This window comes from Strix uralensis, chromosome Z, assembly GCF_047716275.1.
Source record: "Strix uralensis isolate ZFMK-TIS-50842 chromosome Z, bStrUra1, whole genome shotgun sequence".
NCBI lineage: Eukaryota > Metazoa > Chordata > Aves > Strigiformes > Strigidae > Strix > Strix uralensis.
The window spans coordinates 65859171-65886245 of NC_134012.1; the positions used below are offsets into that span (position 1 = coordinate 65859171).

At 42.8% G+C, this 27075-nt stretch overlaps 1 protein-coding gene across 2 annotated transcripts; it reads right to left on the bottom strand.

Moving 5' to 3' along the window:
• Nucleotides 1-365: 365 nt before the first annotated feature.
• On the bottom strand, nucleotides 366-24108 carry PDE6B (phosphodiesterase 6B). 2 transcript variants are annotated; one of them, XM_074855582.1, is made up of 23 exons: nucleotides 24042-24108; nucleotides 22525-23209; nucleotides 20055-20207; nucleotides 19629-19718; nucleotides 17137-17277; nucleotides 15997-16071; nucleotides 15842-15906; nucleotides 14721-14787; nucleotides 14527-14574; nucleotides 14196-14345; nucleotides 13052-13195; nucleotides 12420-12485; nucleotides 11649-11795; nucleotides 9977-10084; nucleotides 8899-9008; nucleotides 7823-7910; nucleotides 7149-7249; nucleotides 5671-5778; nucleotides 4855-4918; nucleotides 4023-4097; nucleotides 3014-3097; nucleotides 2576-2732; nucleotides 366-1412 (listed from the first exon to the last, which is right to left on the bottom strand). In XM_074855582.1, exons 2-23 carry the CDS (start codon nucleotides 22933-22935, stop codon nucleotides 1354-1356), a joined length of 2511 nt encoding a protein of 836 aa, XP_074711683.1. In that variant the 5' UTR covers nucleotides 22936-23209; nucleotides 24042-24108; the 3' UTR covers nucleotides 366-1353. The 2 variants fall into 2 exon arrangements, with proteins under 2 accessions (XP_074711683.1, XP_074711684.1); XM_074855583.1 differs by lacking the exons at nucleotides 22525-23209; nucleotides 24042-24108 and having other exon boundaries at nucleotides 20048-20192.
• Between the last annotated feature and the right edge of the window lie 2967 nt (nucleotides 24109-27075).

Genomic DNA, 27075 nt, shown 5'->3' on the forward strand with positions numbered 1-27075 from the left:
AGCACTGAAGGTAGCAGGAATAATAGAAGAAGAACAAGAACAAGAAGAAGAACAAGAAGAAGAAGAAGAAAAGAAGAAGAAGAAAAAAAGAAGAAGAAGAAGAAGAAGAAGAAGAAGAAGAAGAAGAAGAAGAAGAAGAAGAAAAGAAGAAGAAGAAAAGAAGAAGAAGAAGAAGAAGAAGAAGAAGAAGAAGAAGAAGAAGAAGAAGAAGAAGAAGAAGAAGAAGAAGAAGAAGAAGAAGAAAATCCCCAGCAAAACAGATCTCCAAACACTTTAAAAAAAAAAAAGAGAGAGAGAGAGGAGCAGAGAAGGGTGTCTCTACTGCTACAAGAATATAATTGAATGTTCTAATATGGTTACATGAATAAACATGAAAACTAACTTTTATCCGAAATAAAAGAGTACAAGTCATCAGTCTTTCAAAGTCTGGAGGGGAATCTAAAAAACAGACATCTCAGAACAGGAGGAGGAAAGGAAGGAGCATTGGTACTGGTCGGAAAAGGACTGCATTAAATAACGTTGGCATTACGAGGCAAAACAGAACAAATTTAGAAGATGCCATGATTCAGGTTGCTTGGGTAACCATAACTGGAACAGTAATGGGTAATGATAACACTGTCTTCTTACAAACATGTTTTACTGAGTGAAGCCTTGGTTAGCACACAGTGTGGGTCCTGCTCATGAAGATGGCAGCTACTGGGTGTTGCACGAATGGCTCCATGCTTTAGAGTAGCAACCTATCCAACTTCTTGAATTGAGTGCAGAACTATTATCTCTGTGAGTGCTTCTTGGATTTACATAGAATCGTAACTTTTTAGAGCAGTTCAAAGGTTTGCTATGGTCAGGTTTATGCTTTATGCCTACCCCCAGATTTATTTCTGATATCCTATCAGATACAGGCTTAGATATTATAAATTTGGCTCTTCTTCAGTTTTCCTACTCTGTGGGCTATGGTTGCATACAATGTCAATCACATGGGGTTGTATGGAGCAGGATATGAATTCAACTGGCCCCATCAGCTTTGGGGTAAGAAGTGTTTCAGTGCAGAAGAAATGCTCTTCCATAGTCATGCAACCTGATTTATTGGGCCAAATGTTGTTCTGACTTGCCATATGCCATCTGACATCAGGTGCATTAAATGGAGCAAGAGACAGGACAGAACTGGCTCCTCACCATCAGGAAGAGATGCAATTAAGGCAAACGAGATCTAGCCCTTCCCTGGTTGGTCATAAGCCTAATTAAAGTAGCAGAACAGTCCAATCAGGAATGTATTTGTATGCCATGATTTTTTTTTTTTTTTAAAAAGCATGGGCATTCTCATTTCGGGTGGCATGTATTGCATTGATAATAGATCTAAAGTATGCTACAGGTTTTGGAAGCTGGAGCTGTTCCTCCATTACAGGTTATTCCATCTGCCATATAAAAAGAAACACAGAATTAGAGGTACAGCCATAAATGTCCTTCTCAGTCATTACATGAGTTTTTTAGCACTTTTAGGTTATCTAGTGATCAATGTAGGTCATACCTATAGTGCCTATATCTAGAGCTGTCTGCTGTGCAAAGTAATCATACATGTAAGGCTGCTTGGAAAGAGTATTTCAGTTAGCAGAAACCTTCCTCATTTAAACACCAATTATTTAGTCAGGAAATAATTTTCAGAAATTTTCCAAATCATAGCTAAAGCACATACTTTTTGTTATTTTAAGTTAATTACTATGAAATAAACTGAGATAAAGCATCTAGACAACTCTAATAATTTCTACGCTGTGTCATCTGAGGAATGTCCACCCCATGGACTGTTGGGATTTTGATCCAGTTTGGAACAAAAGTGGACTTCAGATCTGTGGAGCCTCTGTGGAGTGGAGGCACCAAGTTCTGACAGATGTTTGCTCAGACACTTGAGAGAGGCCAGGAGGGCCTTCTGCTTCCACCTTTCTAAGAGTCAAACAAATCCTCAGGCTATCAAACAAGCTTTCACCCAACGCGAACTGAAGCTGATGGATTTCAGTGGTGGACCCACAGAAGAAGAAAAACTTATAGCCAAAATAAATTGCTACTGGGTACTACTACTGCTGCTTGCTTCTAGGTAATACTTAATCTGGGCTAGAAATGGGATGAACTGTAATTCCTCAAGTGTTTTCCCTAGGAGTATGTTAGCTTTTAACTCCTTTTGCTTCACGACCTGTGGGATAGCGCATTGACCACAGTCCCTGTGTACAAAGGGATGACTCCCTGCTCTTTTCCAGGGACTTAGGTATACTGCAAAGGACTTTCTGCTGTCCCCAGTTGCATGGGTGCTCATGCTGAATGTAGTCTCACTAGTTTCTCAGGCACTAACTCCTGGGCATTTAAGCAGGTGGCCTTTTTGACAGCCTGTGATGGTGTCAGGTTTGAAAACAAGGTATCTTGAACCTTGCCAGTGAAGCAAGATTGAGGAAACTTGTTCTGGGCATCTGACTGCCATGTCAGCAAAGCTCGCTGCAGATCTGGGACAGTATCACATAAGTATGTTTTTGAGTTAAGAATGAAAAACGAAGTATAGTTTAGGAATGAAAAGCTAAGTAATGTTTCTGACCTTTCTTTTCAGCCATCTTCTCCTGCTCTTTTTTCTTCTCTTCCTCCAGAGCTTTCATTTTTGCATCATACTCATCAGCACGGGTCTTCCACTCGTTTCTGTTGTTCAGCAGCCCATCAAGCATAGGCTGAATTTCCTCGTGGAAACGGGAAAATTCCTAACCAAAACACACCCATCAGTGCAACACAGTGCAAAGGCAGTGCTCATCCATCATACCCCAGGATGGACCCTGACACCTCACCTCCCAGGCTGGCTCATGCAGGGGAAGCATTAACAGCACAAAGAGGAACCATGTCACAATGCCCCAGAAAGGGTCAGCTGTTGTGTCCTCTATCTGTCCCTTTCCCCATGGGTGGTATTGCTGCACCAGGAGTCACTCACCTGGGATTTGAACCCATGTTGAGAAGGATAGGGTGTGCAAGGCTGTGCTTTGCTTACCTTATAGACAAATGTGCACACAAAGTCGATGAAACCCACTTGAAGCTTTGGAAGCTCAGCAGCTTTCCTCCGGTCCATCATGGGCTGTGGGAGGACACAGGTTCAACATGATTTATGAGAACACTTCATTGAAAAATACACCTTTACTTTCTCCCCAAAACTGCCTTGTTGTATCAGCCTGGCAGTTCTGCCATGCTGCCCATAAAGGCTGTCCATCACAGCCCTCTTCCTCTGCTGCAGAGAAGTGAAGTGAGCTCATTTCCTCTGCCATTTTAGCAGAAATTTTACACGGCTCTTTCAATGTCTATCTATGGACAGGGAGGAGGACAGAGTTTTTCCCTTGTGCCTCTCAACTAGATACCTGAGAGAAGGTTCATCTTATGAAGTGCTGAAGAGGTTTTCAATTCTCTAAAACATAACTGAACATGAAATTACATTTTTATAAGACCTTGTTTCTTACTGTATAATTTGTGATGCCTCTGTGGGTAGAGGGTGTGTATAAAAGTCTACTTAAAGAAAACCCAAACCACACAGGTGGAGGCCACATCAAGGAATGACTCTTGGCTCTTTCAATGCCAAATTTAAGCATTTGTTATTACAGCAGAAAAAATATGTTAAGAAACATTGCTTTAACACACTTCCATTTACCAGAAATAATTTCTGGACTCAATGAAGTTTGTTTCTGTAGTTTTTCTCTTTATTAGAAACTCTACTTTCCTCTACCATGTATGTATTTCATTTTCTTTTTGTCTGCAAGAGACCAGCACAAAGCATCCAGGGAAACAGTCACTCCTTGCTGATTCACAGCCAGCGGTACCCATGTAACTATATGGAGAGCTGGACAAGAGGTTCTGTCACAGAGGGTCTTCCCTAGCTGAGTACCCACTTTTCTGATGGATTTTGGTAGTCATGGTGATTTCAGGAAGACTCACAGAACTCTGAGAACAGCATTGCTTGTAGTAAGTCTCTGCTGAGACTCTGAACCCTCTGACTCTCGCATGGTACTTACAATAGGCTGTTGCTGAAGGACACTTATTTCTAAGTCTCCTTGCTCCCAGAACTCAGCTGCTACCAGGAGAGCTACCTACATTGCCAAGGAGGGAAAAAGAAAAGTTAGCACTGACTTCAACATTATAACAGGATGTACTTTAGAAATCCAGCATGAAGCAAATCTCACTTCTAGCCCCTCTGTCACTTCATGTCCAAATCCAGCCCCAGCCTTTCTCCTGGGAAGAGCAGCAGTGGCAATGGGATTGCACCCGTGTACTGACAGCTCAACAACCCTATTGCACTGGTGCTCATTAGTGCACTGCTCATCTATTAAAAAGCATTTCCAATGTGAACCCCTCAGGGATTTGTCTCTTGGTCACAGTTGTGGCTGCCTATTATGATTTTCTCAGTCCTTTCTCCATGCTGAACAGGAAGGTGGGTTTTATTTCTTGTATGCTCTTTTAAATGTTAATGTTTCTTACTTAGCAATTGCTCAAGTACAGTCCAGGAAGGAACTCCTAAAGGAAATCAAGCAACTGAGCAAACAACAGATACTGCTGTAGAAAAAAACCCCCACAACTCATATGTTACATGTGAAAAACCTCACTGTAACCCAAGAAGCTAAATACCTGTGTTTTTTACTTTTATTTTCTTTTTCTGTAAACATGAGTTTTCTACAGAATTCACAACTACAATCTTAAAGATCCTTTTATCCATCAGAACCATAGTTATTCTAAAGTCCTTTTGGTAGTTTTGGTAGGGGATTTTGCTTCAGCTTCTAGGTAGCTTAGGAAATTGCATTACTTTGAAGTACAAGCTAGAGAAATCTAACAATTTATCAAGCACCTGACCTTACTCTGGACTTCCCAAGGCTTTGTGATTGCTGACAAATCACAGGCAGTCATCATCATGGCCCTAAAAACAAGGAAGAAATTAGGTTCTTCTCTACAGCCTCCACCCTACCTCTTGCAGGCTCAGGATGCTCATGCCCCAGTACTGTGCCAAGTCTCCCCCAGACCCTGCTGAAGTGATAGGTAAAGAAAGCAACAGCCTTGGCACTGACTGGGATACTCATCAAGGATTGCTCTCTTGATTAAAATAGGTTTATACTAGGGAACTCCGTGCTTCCGACACTAGGATGTTTGCTGCTTTAGTCATTACTGGGATGAACTTCTTGACTTTGGAGTAACATCTTTGGCTCCCTCATGGAGGTGTAGCAGTGCAGACTGTAGTGAGGTTGTGGGTGCACTTCACCGCCAGTGAACAGTGTCCTACAAAGTGTCTGTCCAGTCACAACAGCATTGTGGAACTCAGATTGGTTGCCACTGGGAAGAACAAATAATGGATTGGATTCCTGTAGGTCTGTAATTGCAGCCTGCCCCTGCTTGTGGCCTACAGGGTGGTCTGGTGGGAGTATATCACCAGAAGGGATCCTGCATCTCGTTAGGAGTATATGACCAGAACAACACCCCAAAACCAGTCACTTATCTGGATGAAAAACCACTTTAAGCTTTTTTCCCTGTTTTTTCCCTGCTTTTCCAGAAGATCAGATTTGAGTGGACAGTAATGTACCACATGCTGATTTTGCATTAAGTGCAGTGCAAGGTGTGTTCTGGAGCTCTCACCAGGTGACCACTTCCCTAACCTTTCCAGAGCTGATTACTCACATGACAACCTCTTTCTTTGTTGTCTCCAGAGACAGATATTCAGTCCAGGCAGTCACACTATCGTACGTCTTGGACTCATCAACAATCTTTTGAAATATTGTTCTCTTTCTTTGAGGGGAAAAAAAAAAAAAAAAGTTAAAACTTCAAAACAAGGAAATAAATGTGTTAAAAGCAGGTGGCCAATCCTGGTATTGATAACCCTTTCAGAAGGCTTTCCAGTAGTTGCTGTCCTGGCATTTAGGTCCTCAGGGAAGCCCCCAACAAAACCAAGCACCATCACCCACTTCTTTTAAGCAGGGGAAACTATTGTAAGTGCCTTAAAAATAAGTATAGTGGTGAGACATGAGCAGGAACTTGAAAGTGTGAGCCACTGCAAGTTATGTTGCCTGAGAAATGCTTCCACCTTTGTTGGCAGCAAAAGAAGGCTTTTCCCTGAATGTTAAGAAAACTGCAGAAACTTTGAGCTGGCTGGAGTATTTGTAAAGCTACCTCACATTATATACTTAGTCTGACCCTGTTAAGCTTATTTATATACCTAAATATATGTAGCAAATTCTGGGGAGGAGTTTATACACAACACACCCATGTTTTGAGTGGCATGAAATCTGGAAAAATCTGATGTTTCAAGAGAAGACATTTGGGACAGATCCACAAAGAAACTTGTGTACGTGTTCTGTCTGTATCATTTTGCATGGGTCTGATCTCAACAAGCCTTCTCTTGCAGACCATGGACCAAGGAGGGCAAAGACCACCTTGTTCTGACCTGATAAGGAAGCGGTGATATTTGCTCTCATACAGGCACCCTACCTCCAGAGTAAGAGGACTGAGTACTGCACCCTCCCTCACATTCCTTTTCTATGGACTGTTAATATTTTGCATAATCATTCTTCAGTGCAAAAGACAAAAGCAGTCTCTGGTCTCGGCTTTGTATTTTGAAAGCACATTTTGAATACTCCTTGCTAATTAGGAAGTCGTATGTTGTTGAATTCCAGCCTTATGTTCCAGAATGTCAGCACATGCTGCTTGAAGATGTTTGGCATTTTTGGCTTTTGGGTGTGAAACAGATTACGAACTGGATATTCACCTACAATGGACCAATTGCTATTTGGGTTGTACTGCTCTCCCAGAGAAGTTAATGTAGTCCTGGCCAGGCCATTCACCATTTATGAGTATTTTTAGTGCTGAAGTGCTAGGTAAAACCCCTTTCCGTTAGAGGATCATACAGCACTGCCTTGTTGGAAATAAAGAGTTAAAAAGTCACGTATGTGATCTAATGAGTAAATGTTCAAAATTCTTTTGAACAATTTAAGTTCTCCCCACCAGCTCTGATGTCAGTATTAAAGGCAGCATCCCAGAGCCAGTGTCTGTGAAAAGGATTGCTGCATGGGGGCGGGTCTCAGAGCAAAACATCAAGTTTTGCCTTTGTAAAATACCAGCTTCATTCTGCCCTTCACACACAGTGTAGGTGATGGACTTACTTGAAGTAGAGTGCCAGGTCTGTTGCTATAATAGCAATTTCCATCAGGTGAATCACATGCTCATGCTGTCTGCGGTTGAGGTTCTGACATATATTCAGCGACTGAAAAGCAAAGTAAAGGGAGCTACAAAATCCAAGCACTGTGTTGTTGTGAGTTCCTGGCCATTTTCCTTTCTCAAATGTGCTCACTATTTTTTATTTTTTTTTAATAACTACAGCTTGCTCCCCTAAGGTGTAAGGATTGTGAGCCCCATTCACCATATGTTGATGCCTAGACTCCCCTTTTGTTCATTGAACAGGGTCAGTGTCCTGAAGCTTATTACATAGCATGTGCCCAAACCCTGCCCCTTGTCCCCAGTGAGAATTTACCTGACAGAAAAAGTCAGCTGGGAGAGTGTGTCAGCCTTGGCCCTGTCAGAGGGGCTCCAGGAGGACAATCCTGTATTTAACTTATTTCTGCAGGGATAATGATATGGCTTCTGAAGAAACCAAGTAATGCATTTAGGAATCCTATGTGTATTGGTCCTAGGTCAGCATAGAGTACTTGGGGAGTGAGGCAGCTGTAGTTCCTCAGATATCCAAACCAGAGAAAGGTCTTGTGACAGCTCTGTTGTTGCTGAAAAACTTCCCTGAAAGTAAATTATTCATGTCCTTACATTACAGTTCATTACCAACCTCTTCAGAGAGCAAGAATTTTCCAAATTCCAAGTGATGTCTCTCTAAAATTGAGGATCCATGAAGTTTAGCTAAAGGATTTTGAGATCTGGTTGCGTAAAGAAAAAATTAAAGATGTTAGTGTAGCACTTAAAAATAAAAAGAAGTGTCCCATATTATATTTAATTTTGTCACACACACAAGGCTTAAGAGCAATATTTTTAACAGCTGATGACTTCAGTCTAGTAAAAGACTTTTGTGACACTCCTTAAAACTATTTGGACACTGTATAAAAACAGTCTGCCCACTACAAATTTCACCCAAAATGTTGTTTATGGCTGGACTGTTATTACTAAGCATAGTAAGCTTGTTTAATTTCTGAATAACTACATGCTGGTATCTAGTAATAGGAACAGAAAAAAACAGCAGTTGTTGAGCACTTTCCTAGCTGAAAAGCAAGACCCTCTTGTATCCAAAACACCAGCCAGCTTTACTGACATTTTTCCAAAGCTCCAGAAAACAGCAAGTATAGCTAGCAAGCATTGCAGAAGAGCTGTGATCTAACACTACTTTAAGTGAGAAACTGAGGCTTGACTGGTCATGAAATCATGCAACAGTTTTTCTATAGCTAGTAACTACGTACTGAGGGCAGCACCCTCACAGGTGATTTGTTTCTGCAGATGGTGAGGGCAGTACCATGGTGCTTTCCCCATAGATACCTTCCAACAAAAAGTAGGTTTCTTATGTCCAGGATGTTCCTGGTGGCATCCTGAGTCTCCTATGATGCTCAGGCTACTAAACACCTGTGCTGCACCTGTTCCACCCTGTAATGGTAATGTAGAGTGTTGCTTTAACCAAAGGAGGTATACTAGGAGATAAAGAAAGCCCCAGAGAGCACTGCAAAATTTCAGTTTCCCCAGTGGCCAAAGCAGAAACACAAGTGCTGTAGCAAGCTGCAAAGCAAGGTTATTTGCAAAAGAAGGTTGTTACCCCTGTGTATAAAACAGAGCGATACTGGAGTTTGGTGTGATCACAACCTGATCCCACTCCATGGGGGAGCAACAGGAAATGGTTTGAAATGGTAGGAAAGTGCTTACTTCATTTGGTAAAGGTTGTTGGTTCCCCTGTGGTCAATATCATGGCACAGAGCAGCAGTTACCATTGCAAGGGCTTCGAGGTCTGTGTAGTAACGCTTCAGTTTGCCAGTCTGGAGGGTGAGAATTTGCAGGTTATCTGTTAGTATCTCTTACAGGAAAAGGCACTGAGTTATGACTGCTCTGTGCTGGGGATCTCCTCACTGAAATAGTCCAGGAGAACTGAAAATACTTGTGAAGCTAAATGCAACACACAATACACTTAGGTTAAAATGGAGAAGCAACTGGAAACGAAATGTTTCAGACTCAGGTACGTATGTGTGTCATGCATATGTGTTCGATGTCCACCTGTGATGTTGGCCCTAGGGGCACTCAGGTCTTCATAAGCACCCCTCCAGTCACTGGACACAAAATACTTTGCAAAGGGACTCTGCATCTTTCTGGGCAATGAGGTCTCCAAGCTGAATTGCCCAGAGGATTGTCCAGGGTGGTAGGTGTAATTCTGCTGCCAGCTGTGTGGGCCATACCTTCTGCCCTGGGTCCTGGTGCTGGTCCATCCCTTGTGTGGAGCAGCAAACTGACACCTATTTTTGTTGTTGAGGCATCTGTCGCCCTGAAAGCTAGTGAGAAATGGCACTTGCCACATTCACACTAGGGATAGACTTACACCTGTGCCTGTCCTGCCTGGAAATGGAAAGCACGAGGTTGTCTCCATCCCAGTTAGCTAAATCCAGTCTGGCTCTTACTGTCAGAAACTATTGGAGAAAGGGAAGTCTGTAGTCTCTCTCCTCTCCCTGCAGAAGGATTTAACCTGGAGGCTATTCAACACCAGACAAATCTGCACCTATGAGAATTGAAGCACTCCATTTACTGGGCGGTACTGGCCAGGGCTTTAAGTGTAATGCAAAGACTGTTATTTAAGGCAAATGGAGACCTCCTTTAGCAGGACCTGTGCTAGGAGTGACAAACTCTTATCCTACACCAGGATTCAAAGGGAGCCCTGCAAATCTCCAGGGTGCAACAGAAGACCTCCTGTAAATAAAGCCTTGCCACAGCATTAACCAGGGTGGTGTTGCCTTACCATCAGGAGTGTGAACATGGTCTGCGCAACGTTGAAGCCATGGCGCCAGTTGTGATAAGTTATCTTCCGGTAGCCTTTGCTGACAGAGTACACAAACCTTACCAGAACCTGAAAATTGGGAAAGAGGATGTTAGTTTGTGTGATGAAGCTGCTGCCCGTTGCTCTTGCAATAAAGAACACTGACAGAAGCAATGGATGAGTTTCAGACCAGCTCTACAAAGGTGGCCCCAGAAAGGAATTAGAAGCTGTAATGTCATCAGGCTTCACTGACGGTGTTGTTAGAGTAAAGCCTAGTGAAGAGCTAAAGGGGCACTAAAATACAGCTCTGGGCTTTCTTATATATATATATCATTTTTTTGTAAAGAAAAATAAAATCACAGAGATGCCTGTGGGGCAAAAAAGAAACAGCAATGTCTATAGGAAAAGAGATTTCACCCTCCTGTTTGTGAATTTATTGAATTTCTGTGTTTCTCTATGTTGCCACTTGTAAGATTTGTCCCTCTCATGTCTTGTGATTTACTAATACTTATATGTCTCTTCAGGAGATATGGCTCCATAGATGTAGAGAAGGGTGGTGTTTATATCACCTAAACAATTACAATATAGGGCATTAAACAACAAACTCTTTTTTCCTTCTGCATTCTACTTATCCACGTATACTTCCTCTTGTAGCTATATAGGTTTTCTCATTAGAGAGCAAATAATTAATGGGTGAATATTTGTTTTTTAAAATCTCAACTGTTCGGAGTAGCAACAAAGAATGACTGCTTTTCACAACTGGCATTAGTTGATCCAAAGTAGGTATGTTGAGTATTTTTTGACAGTGATGTACTATAAGTAAGAAGCACAGAAGTAATTCCCATTCAGAGCCCTCCACTTCACTCCTACTTCCCAGGGACTGCCTTTCCAGGGTGAAAACCTTTCCTGCAGTTACGCCCAGATCCCACTAGATGGACATAAACCTCACATGATGTGCTGAGAAATGCTTTGGGGAGCAGCAGAGCTGCTGCAAAGCCAGTTTCACAAGTCCTACAGGGGCTTGAACTGTGGCAGAAGCCGTGAACTTGCACATCACGGGCTATGGGGTCCTTATTCCCACAGGGTCACACCAGTCCTGTTGCCAACAGTCAGGAAGTTGGTACCAACTGCACCAAATGAAGGCACATCCGTGTTTGTACGGGAAAGAAAAGCAGAGGGACCTACCAGTGTGGGTTTCAGTCTATGTTGGCTGAAACCTATAGGGAACATACTGTAGTCAACGAAACATGTACACAAGTATACACTGCCCTGTGTTGTGCCTGGAAACCGTGCTTTTACACTGCAGCTGTCAGTGGCATTAGACACAGCAATTACAAGCAATATTTTTGCATGGCGTAGCCCCCATTTATATAGACCCAGTAGCAAATTCATACCTGTAGCAGACAGTGCAGAGCAGAAGAGGCCAGCTTCATGCTCCAAACCCACATGTAGCGACCAGGGTCTTTGAGAGGGGGTTCTCTGCCGTCAGTGGGGTGAGGGGGCTCAGGATGCATGCCCCTGTCCCTGCAAGCCCCCATGAACCCAGACCTCTGGCTGCTCCATGAGCTGTGCATGGCACACACGGAGACCTCAGCCATTTGGTGAGTCTGCTGGCCATCCAAGATGGGACTCCCAGGATGTTACCAGCTCCTACCTCCTGTGGGATCTGGAACTTTTTCACCACGCCGAGCTCATAGTACATCTGTATGCCACACTTCACCAGTTCTAGCTCAGTGCAGTCAAAGTCGGAGAACCTGAACTCATAGATTTCGAATTTCGTGGGCCCTGGGAGTTCTTCTTTCTGTAAGAGTAGTGGAATGGCTTGTTACTGTGTTACTTATGCTGTCCCTAGAAACACCTGGAATAGGTTTTGCTTAATAAAAATTTAACAGTCTGATACTGCTGGCAACTGTTCCTTTTAGAATATAACACACAGATAGACTGAAATGCAGCTTTTCATGATAACCCCATTAGTGGGGGAAGAGGGAGGTCATTTTTGGTCAAGGGCAAGAAACATTTCTTGGTTTATGTTAAGCACTTTTCTTGTTGATTTGGCATAGTTTAGAGACTCCAAACTTGACAGGTCTTACAGGGGAAGACTTACGGGCCTCCATATTTACTCTGGAGAACAAAATGAGTGGCAAGTCAAGGTGGCTGATGTCTTTTCAGATGGACTTTGAACCTCTTGAGATAAAGTGGCAGAGAACAGGCAGTCGCTGGGAGCTGGGGAAAGTGTTTGCTGCCACCTGATAATAATAACCTCAAATTCACACAGCAGAGGAGGGCAGGATATGTTTGCCTTCACCCTTCACCAGGTGCCCAGTCAATGTGTACCAGTGTGCCAACACTGGAAACTCTCCCCTGCTTCCACCCAGGCAATATTTGTTTGCCAGGGCTGTCCATTCCAGTGGTACAATGCTCTTACCAAGATGCTTGCCAGCTCCTCTTCCTCACATTCACTTGGCTCCTTCCCCAGCTTTTCTCGTGTTGGCTGCGAAGAACATGAATGTGTTAAACTGATGGCTGAACTGCACTGGACTTTGCACTGTGCAGCTTTGGGGCAACCTAGGGCAGCTGTCATATGCAAATTGTGTTTTCTTACTGGACCTTACTTCTATTTCTGGTCTTTCAATGCATTCTTCCTGGTAAAAATATTCTCCCTCTCCTTGATTTTGGTTCATGTTTTCCCCACTTGCAAATGTCCCCCTAGAGCCAGTGATCCAGCTGGGTCCTCTAAGTCCACATTCTCTGCACTAAGGAGGTTTTGGAGAATAAATCAGCTCCTCTTCCACCCCTACAGCCATGCCCTGAGTAGCACTTCCATGAGCACACCTCCAGGGCTGGCTTTGCTGAGGAAATTAGGAAGGACAGAGTATGATATCATGCTGAGGTGGAGGGCAGACTGCAGAGTCAAAACAGACTTGCTCCATTGCTATGCAGTAACTGAGGCCCCAGGTGCTGGAAGCATTTCCGTGGGATGAGAGACCTGTGTCTGTGCTGTAAGTCACAGGCCAGGCTAGTACATTTGGGAGTGTGCTGCACATAGTGAGGCATTACCAGAATTTCCTGGATTTCATCCTTGTCACATTTCACATGGTAGAGCACCATATCCTGAGCAATGTCCTTCCGGTTCTCCAGCTTGTTCATCTTATCATATGTGTCTGTGTTGAGTACAGACCAGCCTAGGAACTGTGTCAAGGACTTGGTGAGGGGAAAAGAAGGAAATGGTGAAATAACCAAAACATCTGTTCCTCAAAGACACAGAAATATAACACCTCATGATACATTTTTAGAGGAACACTACCTCCACTTTGGCCACAAGTCTAGCAATGAGCAACACTGTGTTTGCTCCCAACTGCTACTTGCTCCTCAGCAGAGCAACTCGCCAGCTGTTGAATCTGCTTAGATCTCCAGAGCATCCATGCTGTGGAGGTTTGAGGACCCTCTGTCCAGTTCAGCATACGGAAAGCTATTTCTGTGTTGTTGCAAGTGTCTCCATGCCTGTGCAAAGGCTGGTGTCACAATGGTGACAGTGTGTCAGGAACCCTTGTATCAAGGGAGAGCAAGGAGGTCTCATCACCTTTCACATATGTTTACTCACACCCTGTGTTTGTTCTCAACTTGTTTGCTGTCCAGTGGCCAATTCAAACTGATTTTTTTTTTTCACAGTCTTTTTATTTGCTAAGAAAAATCTATTTCAGGAAACATTCTGATTGATAAGAGATGCTAAGAGCTGAATGCCTATACTGGATTGAATCTAGTATAGGAGCATTTCTGAGCAGCAAGGTCTTTAATTACAGCTTCTCTTTGTAGATTCAATAGCTGGCCACCCTTTGTATCTCAGCTACACAATTTTTATGTAATTTCTCAAGGGAGCTGACCAGCCAGTGTGAGCCAGCTGTAATGTATGTGAACACAGGTCAGAATGGTCATGATAGTACATAGCAGCTGTTCATGGCTGGGTGTCCAATCCAAGAATGCTGAAACAAAATTATGAGAATACAGCTGGGTTTCCAAGACTGAAAGAACCCAGTATTTCATACAGTTTCTCTCAAAACTTTCAAGCTGATGCATAACACCTCTATTAGCAAGAAAGAAACTTAGCTGCAAAACACTGGGTGATGCTTTACAGGTGTACAATGAGCAATAATGACCTCTCTCAGCTGTATGAACTACTTTAAGCCGCAGCAAGGAACTATACCTCCATGAGGGTCTCATCCTGTTCGTCAAATGGTTTCCCATCTTTTCTGTTATAAAATGTGACAACGCCAACAATTTCTTCCTTTTTGTTAACTATTGGCATGGAGAGAACATTTTTGATAGTCCATCCTGATTCATCTAGAGGACCTTCCTTGAAGCAATAGCAAGCAGAAAGACACCATGTACTTAATGTGTTTTCTAAATACATCAGCACTCCCATTTTACATCAAAACTACAGGGTAAAGAAATATTTATATGTCTAATGTTGACTCTAAATTACATGTCTGCAAACAAAGTAGAATCCTTGATGGGGCTGGAAGTTTTCACGGTACCTGAAAGTCAAACATCTCATCTGCAGCAGCATTCATAATGTTGCAAATCTAGGGGATCACACAAAAGAAAAAGTTTTACAATATGGGCAATAAGAAGTTTAAATACCAAAACAAAAAAACTGAGCTGATGAGAAAGCAGCGTTAGTATGACATCATCTCAGAAAGCCTTGATGAAGCCTAAGTTAAGTACTTACAAATCCACTTTCAGCCACATAGGTTGGCAGTCCAGTAACTAGTGCCCAGTGATCCGGGGTAGGATTTCTGAATGAAAGAAAAAGGCATAAGGGAAATTAAGGATATACTTGTCTGAAGAATGATCATGGAGCTGAAAGGTATCCAACTGATTGCACAATCCAGGTTTACACGTTTCACCCTCAGTTACTAAATAGTGCTGTTACTTTTAAAGGACCCGTGTGTGCAAGCAAAAATTTTTCACATAAGCAAATACTTTTCCTTCAAGGATTCAATACAGAATACCTCATAAAATATCATAGTCTGCAGAGACTTAAGAAAAAGGTGTTCCTAGGAGTGGGGACCATGTTTCAGACCTTCAGCACAGAGAAAGATAAAAGACAGATCCTAAGAGTGTCTGCCAGCCTGAACTTTTGAACACTGTTGCACCTAATCAACAGGGACCTTTCTTGCAGCACTTACACCAATGCAAAGTGGTGTGACCAGAAATGGGTGAAACTCCTGTTATGACAGATTTGTCCAAGGTGCCCAAGGCTCCTCTGAAAAATTCAGTGGCAAGAAGAGAGTGTGGTTTTCAGAAAGAGGGAGTGTCAGTGTGGTGTCAGGAGAGGAAGAAAGGCCAGACGTAGCCTTGAGATGGGATCAGTGACTGGAGGATAAGAGAGAAGCAAGGAAGCTGGAAGACAGACAGGGAGCAGGAGTGACCATGGAAGGTATCATGAGAGGGTAGCAGAGGGGTGAGGGGCAGGATTGGAACAGCGGGTGCCTCAAGACAAGGGCAATCTGGATGAGCTCACCCCCTGAAACCCGGAAGGCACCAAGGAGGAGTGATGCCTTAACCTGACAAGGAGAGTGGCAAAACTTCAGGCAGCCTACTTTTGAAAAAAATTATTGGTTGCAGTGGCTTTTGGAGCCTGACTTGTAAGCCAGAATCCCAATGTCCTGGAGGAAATCTTTGTCCCACAGAAATGTGAGTTGAAGTACCAACTTACATTCTGGCTCTCTTACTCAGTCTTCTATTGGTCTTTTGCATATCTCCTCATGAATGTCTTTAAATCATGAGGAACTCTGGTTTTAGCTACACTCTGTGTCAGTACCTAGCATACAGAAACTGGGCACTTACGGGATGACTTTAATGTCTTCTTTTCCATGTAATATATAATCAATGACCTTGTAAAAGACGATTTCCTACAAATAAAAAGAAGAGCACTGTTAAAATTAGAGGTGAAGCAATCCAGCCAGACAAGAGAGAGTTTAAGAAATTTGGTTCTCACATACCCTGCCATCCGGAGTACGAGGGCCCGAGTAGGGGGGAACTTCTCCCAGCAGGACTGGCCACAGGTCAAAAAATTCCTGGTTTTAAAATGAAAGAAGTATTTTTAGAGTAAAAAAGTGCATTCTGCCTTGAACCTCAAAGTAACAACTGCTCTGTTATGCTGGTTTTGGTACTGTGTAAACAAGGCATGAAATAACAAGAATAGTTCAATACTAGGCAGCAGAATGGTATATCTAAATTAGGAAGTATCAGGTGCATTGTATGGCTGTATATAGTCATATACTAACTATATACAGGATGGTGCTTCATTCAGTGAACAGCACAGGCTGTACGCACAGAACAAATGGCTATGTGAAGATTTTATGTGTTCTTCATTTTTCAGAGTGTGACCATAGGGCCGATCTAGTACTAGCTAGCTTGCCAAAGTGAAAGAAATTTTCTTTTTGTTTTTCTTAGGCTATACTATAATGCTGATCATAATGCCTTTAGCACACTGATGGTCTTTTAATATACCTCTTCACAAGACAGTGTGTTATAAAGGCTCTGGCAAAGTGGTGAAGAACAAAGTTCATGGTAGCTTCCATCAGCCTGACCATGGAATACAGCAGGGCTCCTGTGACAAGGGTGCCGTGTAACTCCCACATAAAGCTTCCCAAAGGCGCAAACAATCAGACCAAATCAGAGCTGCAGAAGTAACTTAACTTCTGTCAGTTTATTTTCATGAAGCCAAATTTCACCTAAAAGTCTGGATAATGAGCACATGGATGAGTCTTTGAGGAAGGTTTGTTGCTGGGGGTTTCCATAGGCATCTCACTATACTTCTGATACCCACAGACTTTGTGAGGCTGTGCTTATGTTGCAGGCTTTGACCAGGATTGCCATGGTCAAACATGTTTGCCCTTCCCAGCCTCTGGCTCCTTCAGCAACCCCATTCCAGTGATAAGCTCTTCCTTTTCCCTCTCTTTTCTTTATCCCAGACTTTTCATTTACACAATGGAATAACAAAATGCCAACCAAAGCAGGAATAATGACTCAAAACTATCTTGCACTTTGTCTGCCCCAGTAAAACTTATCTCCACACATCACCTCCCAGTGGATAGCAGCAATGCAGAAATATGTACAACACACATGTGAACACTCACCTTCTGCTTTGTCATGTCCAGAAGACCTACTGAGTACCGGTCGCAGTTCAAGTATGCTCTCACCGTGTAAAAAGCCTTGTGGAACTGCCTCTCAATGTCTGTCAGTTCCTCAAAAACCTTATTAGCCGACCACAACAGCACCTGCAGGATAAAATCCAAATGTAAGCATAGCCTCTCCTTGAGACCTGGACTTCCCAAATGTGTTTGGGGTAACAAGGAAACAATTGGGGTTTTATACTACAGTTCCTGCAAAGTGTAATAGTGACCTATACTGCAAAATGTAGAAGCATTGCTTATTCACACTGGGAATTACTAGGGAGAGACGCACTCTGAGGAACAGTTAGGTCATCATGGAGTGCTATGTAAAAGTTCAGTCTTACAAATATAGCACGAAAAAGTAGTAGTGCCAGATAAAGAGACAGCCCCACTTACATTTTATACCCATAAGTAAAATCTTGCATCCAAAACCAGTTAACACCAGAAGTGTTTCAAAGGCTGGAGTTGGAAATATCCGAATGAACACTTTCCTCAAAGCCTTTGCACAGCTGCTTTGTGCGCACATCGTGATCATTTTCCCTGTCCCATGCACCCCACAGAGGTACCCTTAAGGAAGTTGTTGTTATTATGCTCTTTCACTTGTAAAAATGGAGGTTATGCAATGAATTAGGCAAGTATTTCTGGTGGTACAAGGAGGGTCTTTGTGGGCCTAGCAGAGAACTTAATTTTCTCTGAAATGGTAAGGAAGTCATCTATACAACTGCCTAGTTTAGTTAGTGATGTGTCCCTGTATCTGAATGTGTGTACTTTGCTTTCAGAGCCCAGAAGACATGAGGAGCAGTGCTTCAGAAGCACTGAGAGCAGCTTCTTGAAGCTTACTGGACCTGTGCTTTGAACAAGAAATACTGTTACATGGCCACAACCAGGATAAATGTGTCTCACCTCTTCACTGGGCACTAGTAGACATTTTTGACAATTTGAGGTACATCAGTCTCTGTAATCCATAAATTGGGACGACTCTGCCACTCTTATAAAGTCTGAGATGTTCAATGTCACTGGCCTCTGAGCATCCATCAGATAGGATAGTGGTGTTGTCATACAAGCCATTAGAGGAAAATGAGCAGTGGCTTATTTTTGGCATTTTACAGCATGCAATAAGTAATGCTGAAAGCCACAAGCCCAGTGAGAAGGACTGAAAGAAACACCTGAAGAATGGCCAGTTCATGGAATGATGTAAAGGAGCAAGATATGTTATATGGTCTTCTTAGAAGACTCTTCACAGTATCTGAGCACAAGCAGACTGAACTGTCTTCACACAAGCCATTTTACTTACAGTATCCCCCAGTCTTTGCAATATTAAAATCCTAGACCACCTTCAAGAATGCCATTTGCTCACTCTGTACTTTGGTACTTTTAAGTTGAACACAATCACATGAACTCTTGCCCAGACCTGCATATCTAGATGGCCAAAGGCCTGCCAACAGAATTATTGTAGAATTAGTAGTGTGTCTTGCATCTCATTCTAGCTTTCCTCCCTTTCTGTGGGACCTGCTGACGCAGGAGTGATATATGAACACAGGACTCCTGGGTTCAGTCCCAGACCAGAGCACCCTGTGGGTGGTGCCTTCCACCTCCTAGTCTTCTAGACCCTTCCTTACCTCGCCCAGTCCTACTGCTAAGCCCTCAACATGAATAAACCTTCACTAGTTCTACTTTAGTTGAATTACTCAGCGTTACTAAATGGCTATATCAACTGGCCATCGTTCATGTTTTTTATTTCTGAAAAAATTAGACAAAGCACATGAGATAATGAATCAGTAGTATAAGTGCTGCTCCAAAGCTTCTAAACTTTCATTCTGCATACATTTTGCTGAAACAGGAGTTTATCCCCCACAGGAACCCTCACTGGAGGCAAGAGCATGGCTGCCATGAAACATAGACACAATTGCATACCCTCTTCAATGACAACCACTTGTTTGCTGTAGGAAGTGATTGTATGGATTCACATCCATTCCAATAAATATGACAGCCCTTTCATAATCCAAGTCATGGGAAAGAATGGTGGCTGAAATTTTTCAGTTCAGAATACTGTAAAACCCTTCTACTGAGGGAGGCAACAGAACAGGAATATGAGAATCATTTTACTGGCACGATGAAGAAATTCAATAGCAATATTTAATAAGCAGATAAGGAAATCTCTTGGTGTTGCTGGCTGAAGTGGTTAAATGCCCCAAGAGTGCTTCATAGCCTCAGTTCAACAAAACAGCTTAGTCCTGCCACTGCGTCAGCTCTTGCAGTTTTGCCAACTGCAGCAGAAAGAGACATTAATGAAGGACTCTGAGGAAGGAGCAGTATCTGAAAGCAGATGAGGGCACCTTTTTTTCTTTCTGCTCTTCAGGCACAAATCTCTGAAGCAGATCAGCTACACATTTGAAATTAGAAGAATGCACTCATTTGATTTTGAGATACAGCCCAATCTGCATTTTCACCCTTACCTGTCCTCTTCGAGTCTCGCAATTGTGAAGATAACTCAAGTGATAAATTTTCAAGTTCAAGGAGGCAAAATTCAGGTACTTCAGAAAGAGCTGAAAAGAGAAACAATGAGATTGAGTAAAATGCATTAGCAGCCTCGTGTATACTGGATTTCATAAAAGTCCTTTAGCAACATCATGGTAATTCCCCTGGATAAATGCTTTGCTTTACACTGGTGTGAGATGAGGCTTATCCCACTGTAACTTCCCTGAAAGATTTCTGAGATAAGCATCCTTATAATAATCCTCTTCTGTTAGACTGTGAGTCCCCTGTAGGGAAATTCACACCAGTGAAGCTTCACTAAAACAGACATCCCTAGTGTAGGAGAGTCTCTGTTACATGGCAAAAGCGACAACTGCTTGATAGAAACTGAGCTACTGACCACTTACTGTTTCATCAGAGCTGGTGAAGTGTGGGCCATTCATCTTATTAATAGCCACAATGACAGCAACTAAATCTTTGCCATTCAAGATGGGTGTCGCAAGGATGCTTTTCGTAGTGTAGTCGGTGAGCTCATCAACAAATGGACTGAACTGGGTACACTGTTCAACAGAGAATTTATAAATTAAGCATTTTCCACACTGTCTGTAGTCTTAAAACCAAATTAAAGCACAACCTCTCAAATTAAGCTGTCTAATGAATGTTTTGCTTAAAAAATTATTAAGCAAGAGAAGTGAATTGACAGAAAATTGGACAACATACGGGTGATAAAAGCTAGTATCAAGAGAACTGGCTGTGGCTTCTGACTGCAACACATGCACTTTTCCACTTTTTGCAAAGATCTCACTAATCATAAGCTTTAACATGTCAAACTCTGTCAGAACAAAGAGGGTCTCCACTCGCCATTCTCAGATCACTGACACCCTTCATAGTACTGCCTCTATCCTTTCCTCCCACTTCTTGTTAACTCTGCAAAGTGGGTACAGTCAGTTACACAGCACTGTGTAGCCACAGTTTATAAAGCGGTGTTGTCTAGTACAGTCACTGGGAAGTCCACTCACCCTCATTTTTCTTCTGCTTTTGCCTGGGCCCTGAAGCTGCTCCTAGCTTGCAGCCTCCATGAAACCATCTACCTCTTGTTTCTCTTGAAAATGTTCTCCCAGGCCTTCCCTTCCATGTTACTGAGCCTTTGTGCATGGGATGGTAGATGGTTGGGAAGGTATCCTAATGGAGGATGCAGCTGGCACCAGCTGTGTGTGGTTCCTGACACCCTCCCCCTGCCCCTGAGAACAACACACCCCCTTTTGCCCCAGGAGCATTTTGGCAGCAGTTGCAATGTGCAAATAGCATTGCTATGGACTGTGCTGTCCAGGGAGTCTCCCATGAGGGAATTGCCATTCAAACCACTAGGAGAGTGCTAGGTCATGCTGTAGGGGCAGCACAAAGGGAACGTGTCCAGTTGTTCCTTATGTGAATTTTACTGTCCCTCCACCCTAAAAGAAAACAAAGCAGACAAAGGGTAGTTTGGGGAAGGCAGACAGTCCATCACCTTGCTTGTATAGGGTCTTACTGACACCAACATCATTTGCCAATAGGGAGTGCAGAAATGATCTTGCTGACCCAAGACCTTCTCCCTGCTCAGCTGAATAACTTGTAAGCTACAAGTCCTTCTAACTGGGTTAGAAAAAGCCCCACAGTTCTGATCATATTAAGAAGGCTGCACCAGAAAGAAAGTGATTACTCCTTAATGCACCTTCTCCTCATACTTCCCTAATAGCTGGCCTCCCTTGCCAATTGGGGTAGACCAAGCATTTAGTTTCTGGGTCTCCTTCAAAGGAGTTGTCTTATAGCAATGCCTGAAACCACTAGAGTTGGAGCACAGCACTTAGCTCACAACACTGAAATCCTTCCATGTTCTTGGAGAAATGTCTAAAGCCAGAGAGCTTTAAAAAGTTTAAGTCACATTCTTATGCTTTTTTTCCCCCCAAAAAAAATGGTTGCAAAACCAAATCAATGTCTCAGTATGTTCTGTGGAGGACAAGGAAGTTTCTGCTGAAACATTTGGCTATGCTCATATTGTGCAACAAATGGATGGATAAACAGATGGTCTCTTTGTAACTAGCAAACAATAGGTGGAGTAATCCCAAAAGCCATATTTGGGTCACATGGATTTTAGTTTTATACCTATGATTAAAACAAGCGGATTGTTATTGTTACCATTTAGGTTTATGTGATTCAATCCAGGAGTATGGGGGGTAAATATTGTCATAAAGGCATAAAACCAAAACATTAAATTTCCTTGGATTCCTCCTGGTATTGCAGTGTGCAGTGTTTGCTGAAGGAGTTTTTTGGTCAAAGTTTGTCTCTTGCAGCTTCTGATAAAGATCACCTGTACACATGTTGCAGTTAACCTACCTGCTCTGAGGTCCACTCCCTCTGGTTGATAAAAATCCTTCTAAATGCCCTTGGCCAGAACTTCGTCAGACAACAAACATTTTCAAATATATTTTGTGGTGGAAAACCCTTTCTGGACTCACTCTAAAGGATTTCTCTCTCTTTTCCAATTACTCATGGAAAATAAATGTGTGTGGAAAATTCCATGTGCGTTCAGTACAGACTGTACCTCACCCTGCTGGACTAGATGCAATTTTATTTTTTTTTTAATTAGACAGGCAAGGTGTGGCAGTGCATTTGTTTGCGGGCATTAACACCTAGTGTAATTAAAGTGCTTAACTTCACCTCACTCCATAAGTGAATTGGAAGCAATTTACAGACTTGCTACTGGTATTTGGTTTCCCTTACACAGCTATTACACTGGAAGTGTAAGCACCGAGATGCCCTGCTACCTCTTGACGTCTTTGTACTAGCAAGCATGTGAGCCTTTCTTCTACCGAGTGAATGAATAAATGGTAAACCTACCTCACCGACATCCTTGATGTTCATGGTTTTCTTGGTTTGTGCAACATAGCCCACAATGCCTATGTCCAATGGGTAGACAATCTCACAATCTGGGGAGACCAGGCAATCCTCCAGGGTGCTTCCCTCTTGGATGTTGAAAAGCCTTGTTGCCAGTTCGGGCGTGCCATTTCTCTGCCTGTACATGAAAAGACTACAGCGGTCAGCAAGAATAAGGGACCTGATTCTTCTCAAGGTCTTGAAAACAACTTTCTCCATGTTAATGCTTTCTTGCATATCTTGGATCAACTCAAAAAGGATGTCACACTCATTTTCATCCTCAGACTCTGTTCTTAGTTTCTTCTCAAAGTACTGCTTGGCAAAAGCAGGGTTGCCATCAAGAAACTTCTCCACGTCGTCTTCACTAATGCTCATTGTGAATGCCCTTGGTCTTGTGGTAATTAGTAGTCCAAAGATGTAATCTATGCAAACAGCACTCTAATTTCTGATGTAGTTCCTAAATTTTTGTAACAGAAGGTGTTGCTTCTAGAATGACCAAGGGTGAGGTAACACTGCAAAGAGAGCTTGTCATCAGGAAGAGGTATTCCTTTATAGTGCCGAAGGTGAGTCTGTGGGAGGACAGATCTTCTCAACCAAACAGATTAGATGACCTCTACAAGAGCTTTGGGTCAACTTTCTTCTTCTTAATCTAAACGCAAACAAAAACTGAGTACTCACAATATCTGAAAACACTCTCTCTTGATAAACAGAACACTTACTGAAACAGTTATATTGAAGTAGCAGCAACAGGGAAGAACTGCATCTCCTAACATTGAAATAAGCTCTTTAAAGTCTAATTAAATATATACTGCTTGGGCATAATCCTTGGCTAACAAGGTGAGCATCTTATTATTTCTGTTCTCCCAGCTCCCTGCAGCAGTAGGAAGTGCATTCTTCACAAAAGTGCACAGTGGTCAGAAAAAAAATAGTGAGTTAAAGCTGCTTTTTCAGGGCTCCCTCTACAATCAGCATGGTTATCTGCTGCTGTAAGGGCTGTTCTCAAATGGAAGCACCAATCCTGAATGCTTTAGTCCAGGATTTGAACTGAGTTTGCAATGTCTGTGGCCTTTTCTTCTTGCTAGTAAGAACCAGGACAGGAAAACATGCCTTTTAGTGGCATCTCTTTAGGAAGGAATCTGGAGACCTTCAGGTTGGGGTGGGTTGAAACACTCTGAGGAATCATGGGAAGCCCTGTAGACAAAAAAAAAAAAAAAAAACCACCTAGAAAGGTAGAAAAATTTCACTCATCACTATCAGTGGAGAAAGGGTGGGAATTAATGGCTGTGAGGGACAGAAGTGGTTTCATATCAATGAACCCATCATAGTGTGCAAACAGCAAATGAGGGTCAGTGTCATGCTGGGAGGCAAAATGCCACAGAGGCTACTCTTCAGGGGAATTAAACAATGCACAACAGTTTTTCTCAGTGGGGAATGGGGATAGGTCCTATCCACCACATTGCTGGAAGATAACCAAGGTTCACCTGCTGAAGGAGAAAAGGTCCAGGCTGTCCATCCCTGTGAACGCTGGCAGTACTGCCACGAGTGGTGCCAAACAGCCCAAGTGAATGTGGGTGCCTGCGAGGAGGGTGACAAGAGAAGGAGCTGTGGTAGCAGTGTTAGAAATGCTTATGCAGGTGAGTCTGGAGGTCAGGAGGGGGACAGATGGGGAGGGCCTTCGCTCCCATCAGCAGGGAGGACAGAGCATATAGCTGCTGATCCATCCATGTCCACTCGTAAAACAGGATGTGAACGCCCCCACACAAAGGCATGGGAGTGTATGGGAAGGGAGTTAAGAGAGAAATCCTTTCAGAAGATTGCAGGTAAACCAGTGGAAACAGAGACAAGGACCTACAAATTTATTACTTATTATTCTATTTTCTCCTATTGCCTCTTTTAATTCCCTAGGCCACTGGAGATGCAGTAGGAAAATTGTTGGGTCAACTGGTTGAGTGTCTTAGATGCCTTCATGCTAGCATGGCAGACACTTACTCCGGTCATTCTTGTAGTCAGGATATTAAAATAGAATTACTGTTTAAGAAGGCTTGGAGGAGGTGATATGTGTCAGGGTTGTGTACACTGCCTCCAAAGCCCATGTTCTAATGGAGTGACAAGGATCTGCTCAGCACTAGCAAAATGGGGGTCTGCTCCAGGTCTCCAGAATGGGGGTGGATGAAGCCTTTTCATGAGCACCAAGCAGGACTGTCCCAAGCACAGGACTTGGTGGCAGTGGGGAATTTTAATTGTCTGACATCTGTAGGGATGGTAACACTTCAGGCTGCAGGCTGTTCAGCAAGGTCTTGCATGTTGCAGCTGTTTCCTGGGTACAAAGGATGGCAGAAAGAGCAGGAGGAAATTTTCTCTGGTTTTGATTGGAGACAAGGGAAAGAACTAGCTGCAAACTTGAAGGAGGGAGACAGTTTAGGTGAGTGAGACCATGGAATGAGAGTTTGATACTGGAAAAAACAGACCATTTTGTAAATTATGTGCTCTTGTTAAATTTAAGCAAGAGAAAACCAGACAGGAAGTGTATAAGCATGGCAAAATTATTGAAGATGAGTATAAAAATACCATGGATAAGTAAAAATGGAGAGTCAGAAAGGTCAAGATTAAAACTGAGAATAAATTAGGAACACAAAGGGCAACAAGCATTTTCTGTTATCATATTGGGAAGAGTAGGAATATCAAGGAAAGTGTTGAAGGACTTAAGTGCTTAGAGGGTTGTGTGAAGTAACCTCTAAGCTGTTAATGCCTTTTTCTGACAGTTAACAGAGGATCTTCTGAGGTTCTGGAATTCTGGGAAAAGGTAGATGTAATGATACTTTCAGCAAAAGAGGAGGAGGGAAGAACCGGAGAATTCCACAACAGACCACTTTAAATCTAACTTCTAAGAAAACACAGGAACAGACATGTCTCTGTAAATAACTAGAGGAGATAAGTAACAGCCAGTATGGTTTTGTCAAGAGCAAACTGTCATCCTGGCATGATTTCCTCTATGCCAGAGTAAGAAGTCTGTGGACAGAAGGAAAGTAACAATTGTTGTAGCTCTTGACTCATGAGGAAATGACACAGAAGATATTCTCTCTTAAGATGAGGGCTTAGATGAAATGGTTAAAATGTGGTGGCAAATCTATTTGGAAGATGAAGAGTCATTGTTAGTAGCTCACTAATGAAATGTATGAACTTCTTGAGCAGGATTCATCACGTCTTACATGCAGAGCATCTCAGTATTTCCACTGATGGGTGGAAAAATGCACATTAAGCCAGCGTATGAGCTGCAGTCAGGTGTCTGTAAATGTGTTTGAACACCGTCTTAAATTGCAGAGAGTTCTGTACAGGAGGACTAGAACTCACCAAGGGTGTGTGGAAAGCCCTAGTCTTGTGGAGAACAGTCATGTGGTGATTTCATGGGGATGAGTCACTATCTGGCCTTATCACAAGCCAAACATGTATCACTACCAGGCAGAAGGAAGTGTACATCTGTTAGAATGAACCTTCTATTGTATAACAGATTATGTTAAATTGTACTAAACAGATGTGTGACCTGGAAGACAGTGGGAAAATGGGACCTTTGAGGAAACTGAGGTTTGTCATGTCTCCTTTAAGTCATCTCTTTTCTAAACAAACCAGTCCTCAGCAGTATAAAAGGCTACTGCTAAGAAAAAAGGAAGTCTGTTCTGTAGTCATGTAGGACAGGAGATTTCAAGTCTGTACTGAAAGGACTTGCACAGCAGTGAGAAGAGACAGCTCTCACCTTATCTTAGATGATACCCCTAGAAACTGAGACCACATTTTTTCCCAGCTAACAGCTCTTGTCAGAAGTGATGCACATGTCATGACACCAGCCTGCTGGAAGTGGTATGGACAACAACTTCTTATAGCTGGAGGGAAGAACATTTTTCTGTGGATCCAGGCTCTCACAGTCCATGGCCTCTCAGGAAACAGGTCTGTGAGGAAACTATTGCTTGGACACCAAGAGCAACTTCATTTGCAGCAGTGTAAACCTGCCAGATGGGAGTAATTTTACTGATGATTAATGCACGATGAAAGCCAGAGACATCCTTCTGCCTTCCAAGGCCTCCAACACAGTATCAACCTGGGCCCTTTCAGTGTGCTGTAAAGTACAAGCCTTGTTTCATCCCACAATGATAGGGAGGAAAAAGGACTGGGTAAAGTAAAACCAATTTAAAAACTTGCCAGGGGACTAACACATTTTGGATTCTGGTGTCCCAAAGGAATGAAATTTCCTATCACCTGGACTTTGAAGAAGGTCTGAAATGGAGTTCCCTTTATGGTCTAGCATACTGTGGCCTGTCAGTTTTTCTGATCTAGTGGACTTTCCTTGTGCCAGGTTTGATTTGTGGAAGGAGAGAAGGTCTCCTGGGAGCTCATAGCCACCTCCCTGAATTATTTCAACATCCAGGAATCAGGCTATGTATGAAATGGATATCACAGCACAGAGCTATACAGTCGGAGGATGTACTCAGGATGCCCTATGTCTGAACAGAAGGTCCTTTG